Source organism: Bos taurus, chromosome 24 (assembly GCF_002263795.3).
Source record: "Bos taurus isolate L1 Dominette 01449 registration number 42190680 breed Hereford chromosome 24, ARS-UCD2.0, whole genome shotgun sequence".
Taxonomy (NCBI): Eukaryota; Metazoa; Chordata; class Mammalia; order Artiodactyla; family Bovidae; genus Bos; species Bos taurus.
This window is the reverse complement of record NC_037351.1, coordinates 48,934,328-48,957,449: the sequence shown is the minus strand read 5'-3', so window position 1 is coordinate 48,957,449 and position 23,122 is coordinate 48,934,328. Positions and strand designations below refer to the sequence as shown.

Sequence of the window (23,122 nt, the reverse complement as noted above, 5' to 3'; positions counted from 1 at the left end):
ATATGGTAGAAAAGTATAGATCAGCATATATTCTCTGTATTATGATCCTAAGGTAATGTTTATAGTGTCTACGTTTGAGTATTTCATAGGTTGTATGATCAGAGAGATTTTACATGAATAGTAAATAAGCAGTGTAGCACCTTTAGATAAAAGATATTGTATGCCTTTGCTGAACTGATAAAGCTGACTTAAGTTTAAGAAGTGACAACAACAAACTTTAAGAAGATGCAGACACGAGAAAATATGGATTCAGATGGGACAGAAGCATAGGACAAAAGAGAATAAAGAGTGAGAGGAAATTTCAGCTAGATTGTATTTGGTATACCTTAGGGCAAATGTCCACTCCAGCCACTAGAGAAGTAGAATTCATAGCTCAGGGAAGTGGCTAAGTTTACTGCAGTATTTTCAGTTACTCCCTTCTGGGAGGCTGACATAGATACATGTCTACAATCTTTTATCTGAAGCTCTTGGAGCCACATGTGTGTTTTAGAATGGAGAATTTTATTTTAGAAAGATAATTATAGTTCTTATGCTACACAATATGTAATCGTTATGTTCTGGAGCCACACACTGTAACTAGACATTAATATTTCTGCAGTGAAATATTTCAGTCTTCTCCAGGGTGGGCTTAATGAAGACCATAAATACCATCATCGTCTTTTGTGCCAGATGTTGCTTCCAAATTAGTGGTGAAAAAACTTTCTGCACTTTATGGGTTTTGGAATTAAAGGAAACGGATTGTGGGTCTGAATTTTCTGAAATCAGTGACAGTTGACTTTCCACTTGCTTCTGGTTAACCTTGCTGAAAATGTCTAGAAGACCTGATGTGTGTTTTAAACTTCTCTCTGATGTGTGTTCAAACGTCTGCTCTCTGGCAGGATAAGTACCTTCACACAAACTGTCTGGCGGCTCTAGCGAATATGTCTGCACAGTTTCGTTCCCTCCATCAGTATGCTGCCCAGAGGATCGTCAGGTAAACACAGCTAAGAAGGAGATGCTGGTTTTGGCTTTTTGAAAGGAATACTATGGCGGTCCCTTTTTAAATGCTATCTATGAGGAGTATCACATTTTTCTACTTAATTTTTAATCATCTTCTTGTTTGGTTGAAAATACCTTGTTCTGCTTTGTTTTCTAACTCAGACTTTTTAATCAGTCAGTTGTATTTGCTTTCAACCTTTTTATAAAAATCTAGGTTTAAGCTTGTGTGATAGCCTTTTGCAGAGGAGCAGGTCTATTTCTTAGTAATGCAGACTAAATCTTGATTCACGTGTTTGCTGAGCATCACTCTGCCCTTTTAAAAAACTTATCTACTTGTTTTAGAGAATTTTTTTCATAGCAGTTAAGCATTTTATTATTTCATGTTGCTGGAGAAGGAAATGGTGACCCATTCCAGTATTCTTGCCTGGGAAATCCCATGGACAGAGGAGCCTGGCGGGCTACAGTCCATGGAGTTGCAAAGAGTTGGACACGACTGAAGTGACTAAGCATGCATGCATGCATTGCTGCCATAATGGATTACCACAAGTTAGTGGCTTAACACACATTGTATGGCAAAAACCACTACAATATTGTAATTAGCCTCCAATTAAAATAAATTAAAAAAAAAAACACATTTGTTATACAATTCTGTAAGTTAGACATTCAACAGGAGTCTCACCAGGCTAGAGTCAAGGTATCAGGAGGTCTGCATCTGTTTCTGAAGGCCCTCGAGGAGAGTGTCCTTCCTTGCCTTTTCCAGCTACCAGAAGCTGCCCACATTCCTTGGCTCATGGCCCCTTCATGTGTTTTCAAAGCCAGCAACAGTAGGTTGTTGAGTCCTCCTCACATCTCATCACTCCAATGACCTCTTCTACTTTGAGGATTCCTGTGAATGCCTTGACCCTACCTGAATAATGTAGGATGATCTACCCACCTCAAGGTCCTCAGCTGAATCACAACTAGAGTTCCTTTTTCCTTGTAAGGTCAAATATTCATAGGTTCATGGAGAGTAGATGTGGACATTCTGAGGGAGCCATTATTCTACTTGTCAAAACATCACCAGAAACTCCCATCCCTTCCCTTACTTTGCCAAAGACAATCTTTCAGGTTAGGAAAACTAATTAACAAGTCAATGAATGAATATCATTTGCAAGATTTTACAAATATGGGTACTTTTTCATCTTCAGGCAGGATGCTCAGTATTGTCCTAGCAACTCCCAGGTAGAACATTTGTTATGTATTCAGTGATCCTTTCTTATAATCCTTGATTTTCAGGCAGTACAGCCCTGACGATTAGTTGTGTTCTAGTCATTGGTGATTATCACAACTCCGTATCACTTTTAAACTCAGATCTCACTTTCCATCCTTTGGTTAGAGACAGTTATTGACCTGGGCTCATTTTTAATAATTAGTCATAATTAACTTAGGTTCTTAGTCTATTTGTCTTCAGAATTTAGCACAAGACAATTTTCTTTGACTCACTGCTTTAATGATACATTATTTTGAATTTTATTTTATTTTTTTTGGTTTGTACTTGAGAGATTGTCCATTTGACTGACTTTGGACTCAACTTTGGAACTCAACTTTCTGTGCTGACTAAAGTAGAAAGCCAGTGGTATTTGGAGAAAAAAGAAGTGTCATTAAATTTGTGATTTGGGAATATTTAGATCAAGTTTATTATCATTAAGGAGTAGTGCTTTAATTCATTTTACTGGAGCTTTGTTTTTAGTATTTAGTGCATGACTGTGTTAGGCAGTGCCAAGCATATCAAAATTAGTTATAAGAATTCCTGCCCTTACATAGTTTGTAATTCAGTAGCCAAGATTAGACAAAAAACCAACATATAATAAATTCCAGCAGAATGTAGTAAATATTAGTGAAAAGAAAAATCTCTGCAATGAGGGTGAGGGGTTGGTTTAGAGAATGGTGAGGTCACATCTCATTAAAAAATTGGGAAAAGTAAATAGAGAGGGACAGCTCTAGAGACTGGCCTGATAGGGGAAAGCATCAACCAAACAACCCAAAACAAGAGGTGAGAGAGCATGGTTTACATTTAGAAGATAACCGCTTCATTCATCTGGTATGTTGTGGACCGGTGCAGGGATTATAGGAGAGAAGCTTGGAAGAACCAGCTGGGCCCTTCCTGTGGAGAGGGGTTAAAGCTATTAGATTCACAGTTCAGGATAATGGAAGGAATAGAAAGAAAAGATCTCATTTTCTATACCAACGAAAAAAAACAAAAGAGAAGTCAATGAATGAGTTGTAAATGGATTTGAAAAGAAAGACTTTAAATGTCTAGAGTTACCAGTGTTAGCAGCTGATGTTGGCCTGTTGTTTGTCACACTGAAGGCCGTGCAGTTCTCACAGTTCCCCAGTGTGGTCAGCGCTTCTGGTCCAGGTGCCATAATGGGGTAGCTAGACCAGAGCATCTGTATCATGTTGGAGGGAACTTTAGAAAGGCAGAGTGTTGGCCTGACTTCAGATCTGCCGAATCAGAAAATTCCATTTCTACACAATCCCAGAATGATTTGTTCATGCCTTAAAATTTGGAAAGTACTTTGAGTTTGGGCCTGGAAATAAGATTTAATTCCTTAGAAAACACTTGTCTTGAATTGGAAGTGGGAACAAGCTTTTTTTGTATCTTGAGGAAACTCATTCTCCACTAAATGTTTGTTTTAGGATATAAAATTGTAAAGTATAATAAGGAATGCATAACCCAAAACTGTTTAGATACACAGGAGATTTATTACAGCAGCACAGCTCAAGACTCACCAGATGCTGTACAGCTCCTTCAAGTGAGAAGTCATTAGTTTCCACATTTATGTTTGCTAAATCCCTTTTTAGAAAGGGACTGCACGGTTGTGTATCCATCATTTGCAAACTTAGAGGAGTCAGTATTTCATGTGCTCATCGACAAAACGCAAAACAGAGTAACGTGTTTCATTACTGTGAAAGTTAGATGTGAATAAAGCTTTAAAAAGTCTTCAGTTCAGTCGCTCAGTCGTGTCTGACTCTTTGTGACCCCATGAACCGCAGCACGCCTGGCTTCCCTGTCCATCACCAACTCCCGGAGTTCACCCAAACTCATGTGCATCGAGTCAGTGATGCCATCCAGCCATCTCATCCTCTGTCGTCCACTTCTCCTCCTGCCCCCAATCCCTCACAGCATCAGATTCTTTTCCAACAAGTCAACTCTTTGCATGAAGTGGCCAAAGTTTTGGAGTTTCAGCTTTAGCATCAGTCCTTCCAAAGAACAACCAGGACTGATCTCCTTTAGAATGGACTGGTTGGATCTTCTTGCAGTCCAAGGGACTCTCAAGAGTATTCGCCAACACCACAGTTCAAAAGCATCAAGTCTTCAGCACTCAGCTTTCTTTATAGTCCAACTCTCACATCCATACATGACCACTGGAAAAACCATAGCCTTGACTAGATGGACCTTTGTTGGCAGAGTAACGTCTCTGCTTTTTAATATGCTGTCTAGGTTGGTCATAACTTTCCTTCCAAGGAGTAAGTGTCTTTTAATTTCATGGCTGCAATCACCATCTGCAGTGATTTTGGAGCCCTCAAAAATAAAGTCTGACACTGTTTCCACTGTTTCCCCATCTATTTGCCATGAAGTGATGGGACCAGATGCCATGATCTTCGTTTTCTGAATGTTGAGCTTTAAACCAACTTTTTCACTCTCCTCTTTCACTTTCGTCAAGAGGCTCTTTAGTTCCTCTTCACTTTCTGCCATAAGGGTGGTGTCATCTGCATATCTGAGGTTGATATTTCTCCCGGCAATCTTGATTCCAGCTTGTGCTTCTTCCAGTCCAGTGTTTCTCATGATGTACTCTGCATATATGTTAAATAAGCAGGGTGACAATATAAAAGTCTTCTTAGCCAGACATAAATATATGGAATGATTTCATATGGTATCCAAGGTGTTGTTTCATATTAAATGACACTATGTCTTCCACAAATCTTTGGTATTCTAGAAAAACTGCAAACATACATGGTATGGGTATTGCTCACCTGTGAAATTTTTTGAAAGTACTGTGAGTATGGATATTCGATATGATCATTATTTGGAACTATAGGGTTATTAACTCAGTTAAAATATTGATGTGGAGTAGATTTTATGCAAGAGATTGTTGTGAGTTACAAATACATTATCATGTACTTCTTGCCCTTAAGACTTTCCCTGTTGCCTCTCTCATCCCACCACCTCCTCCCCCACAGCTCCTTCCTCTAGCTCTTCCAGCTTTGGCCCCTGGTTGCGACTTAGCAGCAGCAGCAGCTCAGCTGGTAAAGAATCTGCCTGCAATGCAGGAGACCCCAGTTCAATTCTTGGGTCGGGAAGATCCCTTGGAGAAAGGATAGGCTACCTGTTCCAGTATTCTTGGGCTTCACTAGTGGCTCAGATGATAAAGAATCCACCTGCAATGAGGGAGATCTGGGTTTGATCCCTGGGTTGGGAGGATTTCCTGGAGGAGAGGACATGGCAACCGACTCCAGTTTTCTTGCCTGGAGAATCTGCATGGACAGTGCAGCCTGTTAAGCTACAGTCCTTGAGATGTCAGAGTCAGACACAGCTGAATGACTAAGCACACACACACTTTTCTCCTGCATTTCATATTAGGTTCTTCTCTCTTTGCTCATTTTCCTTGCAAGTTCACATCTATGCCTGTAACTTTACCTATACTGAAAACCATTCAGATCTACATTTATAATCCCAGTCTTTTCTCTTTTTTCCTGAGGCAGGCAGTACAGTGTAGTGATTAAGAGCACAGACTCTGAGTTTGGGACCTCAGCTTCAAAACTGACTGACTGTGGAATCTTGGACAAGTTACTTAATGGGGTGATATCTTAATCAACTTAATTTGAGTTAAACTTAATTTAACTTAAGTTACTTAATAGTTGGTATCTCAATGAATATTTGTAAAGTGATGCATAGTGTTCACCGTGTAAGTGTTGGTCACCTTAACCCTAACTCTTCTAGCTTTGCTACTTGAATGTTCCACACTTTGTCAGACTTTTATTATGTTTAAAGCAAAACTCATTTTTAAACGTGCTCTTCCTGTTAAATTCCCTATCCTTGATAATGTCCCTCACTGCAGCCATCTTAAATTGCCAAGTCAGAAACCTACAAATAATTCTGTAGTGTTTATTCCTTCTCGTCAAATGCTCTATCTGACCGGACTCTGGCATTCTTAACTCTATCTTTGTAGCTTGCCTTTATGCCCTGCTTTCTGGTTTACCCTGTCTTGGTTCATGTGTTTATCATCTTCATCCAAAACTACATTTTTAGTTGGCCTTGTCCTGTTGCTTCCCTCTCTGCTTCTCTACAGTTGATCTCTGCAGTGTTCCATTCATTTGAAAAGCAAATCTGTATTGCTTCCTATGTTTAAAATCCTTAAATGGCTTCCTGTTGCCAGCTGGTAAAAATTCAACCTCCTCAAAGTCATGGCCCTCAGACACAGGTAGGTTTTCCCCCAGGGCACATCTGGCAAGGTTGAGAGTCAAGGTGGTTTTGTTGTTGTTTTGTTTTCTTGCTGTTTTGTTTTTTCTTTAGGCACAACTGGGGAAGAGGTTGCTACTGACATCTAGTGGGTAGAGGCCAGGGATATTGCTAAATATCCTGTAATACACTCGACAGCAAAGAACTGTCTGTCCCCAACAGAAGTGCTGGGCAGCCTTGTCCTAGAGTGACATGATCTGTGCCCTGCCCTTTGCTTTTTTAAAAAAAATATTTATTTGGCAGCACTGGGTCTTCCCTGGGCTTTCCTGGTGGCTCAGCTGGCGAAGAGTCTGCCTGCAACGCGGGAGACGTGGGTTTGATCCCTGGGTTGGGAAGATCCCCTGAAGAAGGGAACGGCTGCCCACTCCAGTATTCTGGCCTGGAGAATTTCATGGACTGTATAGTCCACGGGGTTGCAGAGAGTCAGACGCAACCGAGCGACTCTCACTGGGTCTTAGTTGTGACTCGTGCACTCTTAGTTGTTTCATGTGGGATCTGGTTCCCTGACCAGGGGTCCAACCTAGGCCCCCTGCATTGGGAGCACAGACTGTTGGCCACTGGACCAGCAGGGAAGCCCCCTGCCCTTTGCTCTTCATCTTCTGTTGCTACTTGACACTCAGCACTCTGTCTTTACTAAATCATTATGGTTCCCTTCTCTCTCATAGTTGCTCTCCTGTGTCTGGATAATTGTAGTCTGATACTAGAAAGAAGTTTGAGGCAGTTCCTGGTGGCACCTCTTCTTTCTGTAGGTTCTTTCCCACCAGCTTCCTTGCCCTCTGTTCTATCTTGAACCTGGAGTGGTCAGGTGCCCTCCACCCCCACCACCAGTACAACTTCTAGGCCTTTTTTTTCTTTAGGCCCACCTCTCCAGCTCTGTTTATTTCTTTGTAGCAGTCTAGCGATCACATAGTTTGTGGCCTGGGAGCTAGTTTCTAAGGTAGAAATGGAGAGGAAAGGGGCCAGGGAAAGGAAAAAGTCACATGTTAGAAAATATGGATTCTCACAAAGGAGACTGTCGAGGAGAGAGAACTTCAGAATCTTGACCTGGCCAGCGTAGGTCCTTGTGACTCACTGACCTGGCCCAAAGTTGTAAGTCTTGTTGCTTAAGCAGAGTAGTAATTACTGTGGGTAAAAGATCTGTCTTGAATTTCTTTGGATCACTTTATGAGACTAGCTGTCAGTATGCACACAAGAGGATTTTAATAAATACCAAGTGACTGATTCTTAGAAGATGGGCTGGCATCCTGAATTTAAAGCTTGGTTCTGGCACTCATCATTCTTGAGACTTCATCTAAATTGATTCATCCCATTTTGCAGATATTTGCTGCTTCTTGATGTTTTATATTATTTTATTCTCAGATCAGATCTGATCTGAAACTTGTGAAGTTAATGACAAAACCTATTACTGAAAATTTTATGGTCTTTTAAATTTCCTTAGAATAAAATAATATAAAACATAGATTAGATTGTCACTGAAACTATTTGGTTAGAGCAGTACAGTGCTGTTGGGATATTTTTGGTAAAATCTGATCATGTAATTTTAAAAAATTTTAAATTCTTCAATCTGTAATTTATGCCACCTTTTCTTACTGTTAACAGCCACTAGCAGTAAACACATACTCTTCAGATTTTAACCAGGTTCACTGCTTTCCGTCTTTTCTTTGTCTAGCCCAGATTGGTAGTTTACGTAAGGTGCCTTGTTTTGCTCTGCACTTGTGATGATGTATATATGATATATGTATATATAACTCAGCTTTTTCCTGAAGGCTACAAAAAGCACAGGTTGGCTTATTTAACGCTGGGTTGTTAGTTCCTCTGTTTTCAACAAATTTAGATCTTTTAGAATAGCCCGTGGACTCAAAGAAAGTTGGACAATTTGCTTTTAAATACCTTCTAGTGTTAGCTTACCATCTTAAGCTTCCTCACTTTTGTCCTCCCTCAATTAAGTCTTCAGGAGTTGTTGTTTTTTTTTTTTTTTTTTTCCTGAACCAGCTAATACTACATGGAACTCGAAACATACAAGAGAATGTTAAGGAGCAAAATGGACTTTTTGTTGTTGGGATATATTTATATTATATAACATAAAATATTCAAATATAACACTGGTTGTTTCTCCCGATTTTGATGTTTCAGGAATACTGTCTTATTTTAAAATATAATATCCATTTGATGGTGAATTCACACCTGTCACCTGTAGTGTCTCATTGCTTGTCTCTCTTTTGTTACATTTAGGACTAGTGAAAGTCTGGAGGCTTATTTAATTTAGGGTGTTGGTGTTGCACAGCTGAAAAGTGCCATCACAAGTTTGTCCAGATTAAAAGCCCATGCTCATTCCCCAGCACTTCATGGACAGACTGGCAGAACATTATTAATGAGAGTAACTCACCTACCATGGGACCATTGATCCAAACCCTCTGGGAGTTCTGAAACAGATGGTTCTCTGTAATCTAGGGTGGACAAGCCCTTGATTATTCCATTTGCTGCTCTCGAACTCTCACTCCAGCTTCCTTATATAGCTAAGTCCTTACAGTTATAGTAGCAAAAACTGGAGGGTCTTTCTTTCCCCCATCCTCCCCTTCCTTTTCTCTGTTTCTTTCTCTCTTTCTTACTTGAACTGGATAATTGAGAAAGGTATGGATGCGTGAGGTCTTGCAATGCATAGTGTATGGATATGTTCCTGGAAAATAAACATGGAAAGGACAAGAACTGTGTATCTTCAGTCTGAAATGTTTAATATTTTTCTTACATCTAATCCTTGATGTTAGATTTTACTTGGAATTTAGTAAGTATGTATTGAGCTTTTGCTACATACATGCCACTGCCAAGGACTTCTTTAGTTTCATATTTGTTTACATTTTAATTTCAAACTAATGCCATTCATTGTATCTAGAAATTAAGTGTTATAGTCATATTGGTTTTATTTTTTAAAACTTAATTCATTTTCAGCCTCATAACCATTATCTGATTTCATTGTAGTCAGGAAATTGTTTCTTTAGGGAAGAATTATGTAATATTAAGAGTTATAACAAGTAGTTCAGTTTTGTTTCTAAAATCTTGGTAAGTTGTTTAACTTATGTTTTCCATCTCTTAAGATGATATATGATACCTACTTTGTTGTGTGTTGTCAAGGTTAATAATTGGCTTATAAAGTCTTTTGTAGCTCTACTTTATGATAACATTTTGAAGTCATTTTAGTCTAAAAATAAATCTACATAGCTTTCCTACAAAAAATCTCTTGCTCTCTGTTAATATCCCTAGATTCTGATTCCTTGCCCAAAGGATCATCAAATTGAGGGAAATATTTGGGAAATATAAGCAGTGAAGACCTCATTGAATATATATAGGAAGTTTTTGTTTTGTTTTTTAGATGGGGGTTTTAATGATAGTATTTTATTTTGGATTGGTAGGAGGTGTGAGCAATGGTTTTGCAGTGTATTTCTTTTAAACTTATGTGATTTATTTTTTAAAAGACAGAATTAACTTGTTCTCGCCCAGTGCCTGGGCCATAAAGTAGTTCCAGTTTCTCCATTGCTTTGGTCTTTGCTGATCCTTGTTTGCTCTTGGCAAAGCAGTAGCCAAGAAAGGAAGGAGAGGAATGTTTTGCCTTAAAAATCTGGCTTCCTGCACTTCCTACAGCCAGTGGTACTTTGAAGGTAGCTACGTTTTTTTAAGGAAAGCTGTGACATGGTTTGCTTTTCAGTTTAGCCCTTTCTTTAGAAGTTAACTTGAGAGCATTTAGACAACTCCCAGTTGAAAACTTCTAAGTTTCCCATAGAAAATTTCTTACTGCAGAGATTCCTACCATCATACAGCATAGCATCTTGGTAGATTTGAGGGGACATGTGGAAAGTTTGTAACTGAAAGTTTAAGTTTCAGTTTAGACTGCTGCACATTCAAAATGTCAGTTTTTAAAGAAGCATCTCATACATTTATCTGAATTTTTATTTCTTTTAAGTAAAATTTGACCTTCATGGACAAGATTGTCACATGAAAAGTTAAACATTAGAGTAATTTGCATAGCGCTTTATAAAATGTTGCAGTCACATTACAGAGGTAATGAATGGGAGAGTTCAGACTTTGTTCTCTTAGCCTAGAATCCTCTACCCCCCATTCCTGTCTACTGCTGTGAAGGATCTGAGATCCTTACCCTACCTTCAGGTTAACAGATGAGCCAGCACAGTTTTATGGGTCCTGGTAGAGACTCAAGATTTCATGGGTGAGTCAGAGACAAAGGACAGTTTATTGCTCACAGTAGTGTGAACCAGCATACCCTGATTTTCTCGTGAGGTTCCCGATGCTCACAGAGCAGCGTGACCAGGGCCAGGTGACATGTGCACATGCAGTGGTTTGCATTACAGTAGAGAACCCTGAGCTTAGGAAGGTGAAAGTCACTCAGTCGTGTCTGACTCTTTGCAACCCCATCGACTATACAGTCCGTGGAATTCTCCAGACCAGAATACTGGAGTGGGTTGCCTTTCCCTGCTCCAGGGGATCTTCCTGACCCAGAAATCCAACTGGGGTCTCCTGCGTTGCAGGCGGATTCTTTACCAACTGAGCTATCAGAGTTTAGGAAACCCCATCTTTTATAATAGGCTGCACAAACTTTGCTTTGGATGGAGACACCTTTAAAATATTTGATAGCAGCAAACTGCCCTCTGTTTTTGAGGGGAGTCATTATTTCTACTTTCTGTGTCTGTTCACTTTACAAAATCCATGAAAAGAAAACCCAGAGCACGAGGCTGGTAATGCCTCTGCTTACAAGATGTGCAGAAACATCCGAGAACCGCGGGGAACTCTTCCCCTGTAGTCTTAGTACCTAGTTATGCCTTTCTGTTGCCGATTGGAAAAATCTGTCATCAGGTCATTAGGTAGCTTAGTTGATCCTGTTGTAGCTTTTATATCTCACTTGGTAATACATTGGCTTTATGTATCTAAGAAGCAGTAAAGGACTGACTGGGCTCCCTAGCCTCTGGGTTGTCCACGTGTCATAATGAATCTCCAGCTCTGGAGTCAGTGTCATGAATGCAGCCCTTAAAACCTTGTTTCTGAGTGGCTTTGACATTACCCAAATATTTTGGTATTAAATACAAATCATGAAATTTTATATTTGGAAGGACCTTTAAATAACATCTAAGAGAAGTTTGCACATTTTATATGAGGCGTATTGACACCTAGATTTATTATGTGACTAGTGTCAGTGAACGCTACTGCAGAAGCAGATGTAGCAGTCAGGCCTCCCAGCTCCTTGCCTAGTGTTCCTCCCAGAACAAAAGAGAAAAAAGGTGTATGTTCATGCACACATATTCCCCTCCTTCCCCATACACACATAGTTGTGATACCTGATATGCTGATAATGCTAAGGTCAGGTTAGAGAAATAAAAATGACTTACTGAAGCCTTTTCCTTCTTGATGAATTGCACATGCTTCATGGACTTTGTTAAAAAGCATTTTCCAAGACAAAGAAAACCAAGGGTTATTCTAAGAGGAGAAATGAGAGTAAACAGAAGGGTAAAGAGATTTAAAATGACTCATGTGTTCAATATAAATACACGGAGAATCGGATATATTATACTTGAGCCAGGGACCCACAAGGGAAGGGAGAATGTGGTTTTAGGACAGATGGGAGGATAGCTGGGAAAAGGCAGATACTGCAGAGGTGGATAAATACTCCTCACCACCAATCCCAGTGAGTGCTCTGAGCATTTAACATTTGTTTATTCACTTAATGGGCCTCAATTTCCTCATTTACAAAATGGGAATATCCTCCTAGGATTGCCATGAGGAATAAATGGGTTATTATGCCTAAAGCACTTAGAATATATTGTCTTTTCAATAGCAGTCATCTAGGAATTACCAGAAAGAAAAAATTATTTCTTGTTAGAGGACAGACAGCACCATGTCTTGCTTATGGTGGCTCAGTAGGTATTGGAATGAATGATGAAATTCTGACACTGATTGGATTTAAAGAACATAGTTACAATCTTTGGCTCTAGGTGAGGAGAAAACAACATGCCGTATAGACTACTGTTGTTGTTTTTGTTTTTATTTATTTATTTTTGTACAGCTGGTAACGGCCATACGCTACACACTGGGCCCTGTACATGTTATTTGTGTTACATGATGGTACATGTGCTGTTATTTTCATTTGACAGTGAAGAAACTTAAGTTTCAGACAAGTAGTTAGTTTATGGCCGCCTTGCTGAACAGTGAGAATACTGGGCCTTTATCTGTCCTCCACCCCAATACTGTACTACCTCCCATTGTCAAGTGCTTCTTATAAATGAAGCTTTAAACTAAAAGCATGCAAATAATTTGTGTACAAGGTATTTTAATATCACATCCTGTCCTGAGTAAGTTATTTTCCATCTTTCTAAGCATGTGATCCCCTTGTTGACGTATTTTAAAAAAATTGTTGGCTTTTAGTAACTGAGAAGAGTCCAGGGTGAATGAGGGGGATCTCAGACTCTTTGTAATGCTGTAGCAGCTTTCCTCAGTTGGGGTTCCATGAGGGAGTCCAGCCCTGTGGAGAATGAGATGAGTGACAGTTTGCTCTGTTCTTCCCAGGACGGCACACAGACAGCACCTTCCTAAACATGTAGGAGAGACGTTGATTGATTAACCAAACTCACACCTTCTTAGGAATTCTGGTTGAAGAGGATCTGAAGGGCTTTTTCGGTTTGAGACCCACAAGTTAAGATAAACTACTATAGGAACCCAATATGACACTCCTGTTAAATTTTTCCATCATAACTACCAGGAGTGCCTGTTTTCTTACCTTCCTTAGCCAAACATAAAGATCATACAGAAGCCCAGGAACATTTGTATATTATTCACTTAATGAACTTTCATGCATTTAGTAGTCCTAGAATTTCAGGAGTGTACATAACCCTGTCATTATTTACTACTTAAGCATAATCATGGGACCTTTGTATATAAGGTAGTCAGAAACCGTCATATCATTACAGATTTCCCATTTAGAGTCACTTGGTCTTAAATAAATTACTGGGATTCTAAATGTACCCTTTGAGAAACTAGAGTAACTGCTTCTAATGTTTTCTTCACAGAGTATTTTATGACATGGTTGTGATTTTTTAAAACAAGGGCAGGTATTTAGGAGTCATTTAGTCGTTTATCAAATATTTTCTATGTCTGCTTTGTGTTAGACATTGCTGGTCTTGGGAGATTCACGTCATATATTTGTGCTCTGCTTTCAAAGAGTTTCTAGTCTGGCCAAGGCAGTGGGTTAATAACCACAGGGTAGCATAAGAAGTGTGCTGATGATAGGGCGGCAAGGGAGAAAGCAGACAGCTGACCCAACTACCACTGCAGCCTTCCCCAGTCAAGTGATGCTCGAGTTTTCCTTCTGTTATACTGGTGATAAGGGAGGTGGTTCTTTTCTCCAACTGTCTTGCTCTCCTAGGTTAAGATTTCCTTTATATATATATGGTTTCCTTTTAGCTACAGAAAAACTCACAAAATTTAACTTCAACTAACTTGATTCCTAGAGGAAGCTCATAAAAATTTTTTTAATATGTATTAAAAGCAATTACTGCATAAGCTATCTGGCAAGCTGACCTTATAGCAACATTATTTTCCTATTCTGAAAACTTTTAAATTTTTGCTATAGTTGTCAGATTATTGAAATACTCATATGACTTTAAAATTTGATGTGACTGAAGACGCAGATTAGATCAGTGCTTCCCAGATAGAATGGTTGGGAAGTGGCAAGGAAAGCGTGTGCTGTGTGTTGTTGTGGAAAATGTACTCGTATAGAAAGGGACTCACTGAACCTGTGAATTTGTAGATTATCAAGTTAGCTAGAGTCAGTGGACAAAGTGTTAAGTATTATTTTAAAACTTTTCAGATAAGTGATCAGGTTTTTCCTTTTTAGCTTGGAACTTCAAAATGTATTTAAAGAGAATACTATAATGAATCTTTAGGTTCCCATTCAACAAACACATTGATTCATGACTGGCATTATTTTGTTTATGTCTCAACCTTTTCCTCCTCTGTATTGAAGCAGTTTCTGACAGTTCACCTAGTAAAACTGCATTGTTTTAGAGGATGAGTTTTTAATGAACATCTGTTATGATTTGGTCCCTCCACAAGTGGTAGAGAGAAAAATCATTGTTAACACTGTCATTCAGATATGGACGTTAGCCATATTTTTGGTGCTTAGTCATTTAGAATCCTGTTTAGTTTAGGACTTACTCTTTGTCACACACAGTGCTTGTCATTGTTGTTTGAAGACTCTCCAAGTGTGACCATAACCCTGTATGAGGTACATAATTTCTGTCTCATAGGTGAGGAAATAGAGAGAGATGAGGAAACACGTTCAGGATAGATACCTCGGAGGGTAACAGAGCTGAAATCGGAATCTTTGAGTGGCCCCAGCCTAGACGTGTAGTTTCTTCTCCTTATGGCAGACCTGACATTGATAAATACTGAAAAGGAGAAACAGATGTCAGTACTTTAAACCCAAGTTCTCCAGTTATGAATGAGTGGAATGTCTACTGTCTAGAGTTCCTACAGTCTTTTTTTTCTTGAATCACACCAGTGTGGAGGTTCTCAAAGTTTCCTTCGCAGACCACAGAGGTGCCATGGATCTAAACCATTCTTTATAATAAGATACCTTATGCCATCTCCACTGTGCTGTCATTTGCACCAATGTTATAAAAACACTGGTGCCTTAGCATAAATCAAGGCAGTGGCACCAGACTATCCTGGGAATCACTGTATTTTCCACAGTCACACATTTGCAGGTGAAAAAGCCACAACAGTAAAAATGATTAGTTGTGATAAATCTTGATGCTTGAGCCCATGTCTTTGTAATATTCTATGTGATGAAATGAAGTTCACATGAAAACATGTCCATTGCATACTGAACTACAGTGATTATGTGTGTGATGGAGTTGTGAGCTAGACCAGCCCTTTTTTTTTTGATAGGATACCATTTTCCCATGAAAGAACAAGTGGCAATCTGTGGTTATTTAGACTTGGCAGACATTTTCTTGAAAATTAATAAAATGAGCCTGTTTCTTCAAGAAGACAACCTCCAGTGTTGGTTGCCAGTGATAAAATTGGAACTTACAAGCAAAAATAGAATTTTAAAAAACTTGTTTTGGCACCACGAGTTTGATAGCTTCCCAATAATTAAAGATGTTTGTGATGACATTGACGATTGTATTGATAAACGTGGGACTTTGGAGAAACTGTATAATGCAGTGTGTCGACATTTGGGAGATCTCTGTAACTCAGTGAAGTGGTATTTTTCAAATGACCAATGCATGAAGTTTCAAAATTATGTATGAGTGAAAAGATTCATTAAAAGTACAAAATGTAGGTACAAAAAATTTTAACTAATGGATCTGAATGCAACAGACTCAAAGGTTTTTTTGATACGGTGTCTGATGCAACCTTTGTAACTTGTCTTTAAGAAACTACCACTTGTTTTATTGAAATATCAAAGAATAGTGTCTGCACCTTTCTGTAAAGGGCATTGAAATACTGCTCCCTTTCCCAAGCTGATACCCTTTTGAGACTACATTTTTTTGTGTGTACTTCAATTAAAAAAACATAGAGCAGGAGGTTTGACTTCAGAAGTAGGAAGGAGTATCTGTTTTCTGTTAAGCCAGAGAGTAAAAAGACTTACAGAAATCAAAAATAATGCTCCTCTTCATCACATTTTCTTTTGTATTGGAAAGGAGTTGTTTCTCATTATTTTGTTTATGTTAACATGTAATGTGTTCATGATTATATTTAAATGAATTAACAAGTATTTTAGATTTTTCTGTTTCACTTCTACTATAGTTAATGTTTATAGGTTTATCCCACATATAAAAAGTTATTTGGGGTCCTCAGTAATTTTTCAGGGGTCTAAAGGAGCCCTGAGATAAGTTTATGAATCACTGTTTTAATGCTCTTGTAGAGAAAGGGATGGAGACAGTGAATGTGAGTGTGTTTGTATCACAGGGGTCACTGTATATACTTTTAAAATATCTACTGTTTCTGAATTAATTATACCCCTACTTCCTTCCATCAATATAATCAATAGCTGGCTATGTTTGTATTATTCATGCTTCCATTTAATAAATATTTATTGAGAACAGAGTTATCAGAGTTTAGAAGAGAAAGGGGATATATAGAATATATAAATCCTGTTTATTCCCTGTTAGAGCACATGGTTTCTATCTTTAAAAGTCAGAAGTCGGGGCAGTTACTGTACTAAATTGTCTTCTAAGTTTGTTGCCCATCTTGCCTGGGTGTGGCTATAAAATAAATTTGTCCCGGTTGTCTGTTGCTGTGTAACAAACCACCCCAAAACTTAAAACCACGATGTATAGTCCTCTCCCCCAGTGCTGTGGATTGCTTGTTTAACCGAGTGAGTCTCACTCCAGGTTTTTCACAGGCTTGCGTTCAGACATCAGCTGGGCTGGGTGTCCAGTGTGACCCAGTCTCCTGGCTAGCAAGTGATGCCAGCTGTCAGCTGGGAGGTCTGTTGAGATGGTGACTGAAGCACCTCATTTTTCTCACATGACCAGTCCACCAAGTTTGGTTTTTTCGCAAGTTCCCAAGAAGGATGCTTCCAAGAATGAACATCCCAAGAGTGACAGGAACAGTTTCTGAGACTTCCCCAGTAGTCCAGTGGTTAAGAATCCTCCTTGCAACACAGGGTACCTGGGTTTGATCTCTGGACAGAAAACTGAGATCCCACATGGCCGTGGAGCAACTAAGCCCAAGCAATGCAACTGCGGAGCCTGCAAGCCACAGCTAGAGAGCCCCTGGACTGCAGAAAGTCCTGCGCACCACAACCAAGACCTGACGCAGGCGAACAAACAAATACATGTTTAAGAAAAAAGAAACTAAGGCTTCTTATGACCTGACTGAGCTGTCCCTCAGCCTCACTTTCAGCACATTTTATCAGTCCTGAGCAGGTCAAAGGACCAGAACAAATTCAAGAGGAGGGGACCACACAGAGACATAAACCCTGGGAGGCTTGGTTCATCTGTGGCCGTCTTTGGATACTAGCTGCCACAAGATTAATAAATTATTACCCAGGGTAGCTGGAGAAATGAACTACTGCTTTCATCCTCAAATTCTAGGCTGAAGATAAATGTCTAAATTTTTATTAAGAGAAAATTAAGCTGAATCTGCTCAAATGCTATCTGCATTTTCGCAAAAGGTCTGTGACTTTTGCCTGTGTTCAGTTTCTTTGGTTCAGAAGGAAACGCCCACTTTCCAGTAATGATGTCTTTACTTACACCAAGGTGGGCGGAGTTCCTGTCCTGGAATTGCTCATGGGGCTACACTTGCTGGTCACCCAGTGATTGACAATGGCTAGCTCTTATCTTTGGGTTGAGAGAGCATAGGGCTGTGTGACCTTATGGCAGTGTGACCGGCTAGATGTTCCATCTGACAGGGGCAGCTTCAGGAGTTCTGTTCAAGGGAGGTTGAGGGGCAGCATTAAATATGGAGGGCAGAGCGTAGAGATGGTTTAGAGGGGCATTTGTGCAGCAATCACATGGACTCGGGTTGAATATGTGTTTGTTGTGCCTTTGAGACCTGGCTGAAGAAATTGATGGGGGGTATGCTTCAGCTCAAGTTCCCCTTGGTGGTGCTATTGCGCTGTCAACTTCCAAAGAAAACATCTTTTGTGCCATTTTTTTTTTTTTGGTCAAACATTTTATTGGACACCTAAGGTGCACCAGACCCTGTGCTAGACTGAGGGGAACTAGTGAAAGTCACTCAGTCGTGTCCAACTCTTTGTGACCCCATAGACTGTAGCCCACCAGGCTCCTCTCTATGGGATTCTCCAGGCAAGAATACTGGAGTAGGTAGCCATTCACTCCTCCAGGGGATCTTCCCAAACCAGGAATCGAACCCAGGTCTCCTGCATCTCAGGCAGATTCTTTACCAGCTGAGCTACCAGGGAAGCCGAGGGGAACTCAGACATTGTTATTGTCTTCATAGTATAATCATTGCTATTCACTTTCTTGACATTTTCTGAAAAGGGAAAAAAAATAACACGTAATTGAACCCAAGCCAGGTCCAGAACTGCCAGTAGATGCTCTGAAGGTAGACACCAATTTGCCTAAAGACGATGTATGCACACAGTTTAAAAATGTTTTAAAGTTATGTAAAAGGGTATTGAATAGTCCTTAAATATATTTTTAAATGCCTAATGTCACTCTAATAAGAAAAATGCAATTTAAAACTTCACTGAGATGCCACTTCTACCTGTCAAAGTAGAAAAACTTGTTTGCATGGTTATGTGGAAACATTCTTGAACTTTTCTGGTGAGAGTGTAAAAGTGGTACAACTCCTGTGAAGAACAATGGCCATATGTGAACAGATCCTAAATGTATTACCCTGTGACTTAGTAGTCACACCTGCATTACGATGTATACTTTATTTTGGCAGTATTTTTTAATAAAAAGGTTAGAAACAACTGAGGTATCCATCAGTAGAGACATTTCAGTAAGTATGGTACACTGATACATCGGACAGTATGTAGCTACAAAGACTTTAAAGAATAATAGTAAGGGTACTGAGAGAGGACTTTCCAAGATATATTACGTGAAAAAGTAAAGCATGGGCCCGTACATGCACAGTAGTTCCCCCTTACCGGAGATTTCACTTTTCTTGGTTTCTGTTACCTGTGGTCAACTGTGGGTTGAAATAGTAAATGGAAAGTTCCAGAAGTAAATAATTGATAAGTTTTAAATTGCATGCCATTCTCGGGCTGTCCCACCCGAGAAGTGAATCATCCCTTTGTCCAGTGTATCACTTAGTAGCCACATCGTGTGTTTGTGTGTCCTCTGTGTTGAGGTTCAGTTCTCTAATATGATGGCTTCAAAGATTCCCTGAGTCTATCCAGTAAAATTAATAATGCCATGTATTTGGGCATTTAAGGTGTTTGCACATATGCGTGCACATATGGCTCTGGGAAGCATGTGCATGCATGGGGGACAGTGTAAGACAGTGAACAGTGCACACTGGAGTGAGAACCGCCCCTCCCCTTGTTCGCTGTATGATCTTGGACTAGTTACCTAGCTTTGCCATGTGTACATTTCCTCATCTATAAAATGTGGGTCATAATAATTCCTATTTTGTAGCATTATTGGGAAGATATGAAAACCTTTTAGAACAGTGTTTTAGCACATTTATATGTTAGCCAACCTCTTCTCCAAATATGGGGATAAAATGGCAGACTTGATTCTCAGTGACTGTTACTGTTCATTATTAATGACCCTCAAAACTGTTCACAGATATTTGTTCGTAGCTTGTCTTCTAGGTGTTCTCCCCCGAAGTGATCCCTGGGGTCTCAAGCAGAAGGCCCTTTTGGATAATTTGCATGAAGATACCCAGAATGAGCAGCTGCAGGGGAGTTCGCTTCAAGGAGATAAATCTCATTATATTTCCGAATCTCAGGTGTGTCTTTGTGTCATTATGTATCAGGGAAAGTGTTTCGAGCGTCTTTCTGGGGAGAGCACGTTCACCTTGCTAGATGATGTGAGCCAAGAGGGGACTTTTGGACTAATCTGACTGCTGGGTTACATGCTGTGTTCTCCTGCCACCTCAGAGGCTACACAGGGGCCTTTTGGAGTAGCCAGTTGACACTTTTCCATCTCCCTAGATTCTTATTTTTAAAAAGCTTTATGTTCATTTCCTATTTATTGATAATTAGCTTCCATAATTCATCCCTGCCTATTTTCCTCTCTGAGTTGAACCGTTTATGAAGAAATTTCTGCATGTTGATTCTCTTCAAGTGGGCTATGCTTGATCACATTGAAGCACTTTTGAAATACAAATAACATGACTGAGAATGGCTCTTTATATAAATATTTCCATTAACGTATTGGGAGTTGGTAAAGCTCAGTTGGTAAAGAATCCGCCTGTAATGCAGGAGACCCCAGTTCGATTCCTGGGTCAGGAAGATCCCTGGAGAAGGGATAGGCTACCCACTCCAGTATTTTGGGGCTTCCCTTGTGGCTCAGCTGGTAAAGAATCCACCTGCAATGCATAATGGATATTTCACAGACCACCCTCACAGAAAGGAAAAGCTATAAGTTCTTTCTGATAGGTTTAAAAAGAAGGTTTTAATTTTTAGATTATCTAAGAGTGACACCTGAAGTGTGAATAAAGCATTCTATCACCAAAAAAATATATATATTAAATTTTCAAGTCTTTTATACAGATTCTGTTTTCCTCATATCCAGATTCAGACAGTTCATGTTTAGATTGAATTAGCTTACATAGATTTTGTTTGCAGAAGTCTTTGCTTCTTTGTGAAGAAAAAAGAATAGTATGAAGGTTTATAGTAGTCTGTTTTTTACTGCAATTATGAAATAGAGTATTTTGTAATAATTAAAAGATTTAAGCTTTTATTTTCAAGCCATAGGTATTTTTTTTCTTTCATGGTGATGTATAGTCCTTAGTTAAACATTGTGCTTTGCTTTTCTACCAGACCATTTGCATCTATTTTGCTCATGTGTATTGTATTTCATGTTGTTGTTCAGTTGCTAAGTCATGTCTGACTCTCTCTGAGCCTATGGACTGTAGCACGCCAGGCTTCCCTGTCCTTTACCATCTCCTGGAGTTTGCTCGAACTCATGTCCATTGAGTTGGTGATGCCATCCAACCATCTCATCCTCTGTTACCCCTTCTCCTCCTGCCCTCAATCTTTCCAAGCATCAGAATCTTTTCCCAGTGAGTTGGCTCTTTGCATCAGGTGGCTAAAGTATTAGAGTTTCAGCATCAGTCCTTCCAATGAATATTCAGTGTTGATTTCTTCTAGAATTGACTGGTTTGATCTCCTTGCTGTCCAAGGGACTCTCAAGAGTCTTCTCCAGTCTTATGGACTCTGTGGGAGAGGGAGAGGGTGGGAAGATTTGGGAGAATGGCATTGAAACATGTAAAATATCATGTATGAAACGAGATGCCAGTCCAGGTTCAATGCACGATACTGGATGCATGGGGCTAGAGCACTGGGATGACCCAGAGGGATGGTATGGGGAGGGAGGAGGGAGGAGGGTTCAGGATGGGGAACACATGTATACCTGTGGTGGATTCATTTTGATATTTGGCAAAACTAATACAATTATGTAAAGTTTAAAAATAAAATAAAATTTAAAAAAAAAAAAAGAGTCTTCTCCAGCACCACAGTTGGAAAGCGTCAGTTCTTCGACATTCAGCCTTCTTTATGGTCCAAAATAGCTACTAATCCTGACTGGTCCAGACACTGATACCAAGGTGATCTTATGCCATTTTGTTTAGATTTTCTTAAAACTGGATCATGTACCAAGTGTTATGAAGTTTGAAGTAACAATATATCTCCTGCTGGTTAAAAAAAAAAAAAAGTGAAAATAAACCTTACTGAAGACTGTCTATTATCATTTCCTATATGAAGTGTTCACAGCTTGAAATAGTGGTTTCCTTTAGCCTCTTAGTCTTTATAGCAGTTGATTATGGTGCTGTGCTATGTTGAAAGGATTTTGTCAAGTACACCAGTCAAATTTAGGTTCAACTATGAGTAACTGAAAACTGACAATCCTAGTAGTTTTTTCTAAGATTTATTTATTAATTTTTGGCTGTGCTGGGTCTTCGTTGCTGTGTGTGGACTTGCTCTAGTTGCAGTGAGTGGGGCTGCTCTTCGCTGTGGTGCCTGGGCTTCTCGTTGCAGCGGCCTCTCTTGTTGTGGAGCACGGGCTCCAGGCGTGCAGGTTTCAGTAGTTGCAGCACGTGGGCTCAGTAGTTGTGGCTCCCGGGCTCTAGAGCATGGGCTGAGTAGGTAGCACACGGGCTTAGTTTGCTCTGCAACATGTGGAATCTTAGTTGCTTCCACGACCAGGGATCAAACCTGGGTGTTGCCAGGTGGATTCTTACCCATAGACCACCAGGAAAGCCCCTGCTGCTGCCACTAAGTCGCTTTAGTCGTGTCTGACTCTGTGCAACCCCATAGATGGCAGCCCACCAGGCTACCCCATCCCTGGGATTCTCCAGGCAAGAACACTGGAGTGGGTTGCCATTTCCTTCTCCAGTGCATGAAAGTGAAAAGTGAAGTTGCTTAGTCGCTCAGTCGTGTCCAACTCTTAGCGACCTCATGGACTGCAGCCTACCAGGCTCCTCCATCCATGGGATTTTCCAGGCAAGAGTACTGGAGTGGGGTGCCATCGCCTTCTCCGAGGAAAGTCCCTAATAGATTAAAAAAGAAAGAGAGTTTCTTTTTTTTTTTCCTCCAGGTAAAGTTTAAGGAGACCTTCACGGGCTGATGAGGAGGCTCTGCTCCAGGAAGTCTGTGTGAGCATCCTTTAACTGCCATAACAAATCACCACAGTCTTAACTCCCCAAAACAACACAAATGCATTATCTCACAGTTTTGTAGGTCGGCAGTCTGACTTGACTCACTGGTTGTCTCTGCTCCAGGTTTCACAAGGCCTAAATCAAGCTGCTGGTCTGCTGGGCTCTTCTCAGGAGACTCCAAGGAAAATCTGCTTTTGGTTCTAGGTTGTTGGCAGAACTGGTTCCCTGTGATGATAGAACCAAGGTTCCCAGTTCCTTGCTGATGCTCAACTGGGAGCTACTTCATAGCTCCTAGAAGCCACTCTCTGGTTCTTGCACATCTCAGAGCCTAATGGCAGG

The 23,122-nt window shown here is 40.0% G+C and overlaps 1 protein-coding gene across 7 annotated transcripts in view; it reads left to right on the top strand.

Annotated features, from left to right (window-relative positions):
- The window catches only part of DYM (dymeclin), a 400,521-nt gene that overhangs the window by 165,608 nt on the left and 211,791 nt on the right, over positions 1-23,122 (top strand). For all 7 annotated transcript variants that reach the window (XM_005224266.5, XM_059880986.1, XM_024984401.2 and 4 more), the window contains one exon: positions 879-973. In XM_005224266.5, coding sequence (XP_005224323.1) covers positions 879-973 — 95 coding nt within the window. The remainder of the gene's footprint in view (positions 1-878; positions 974-23,122) is intronic.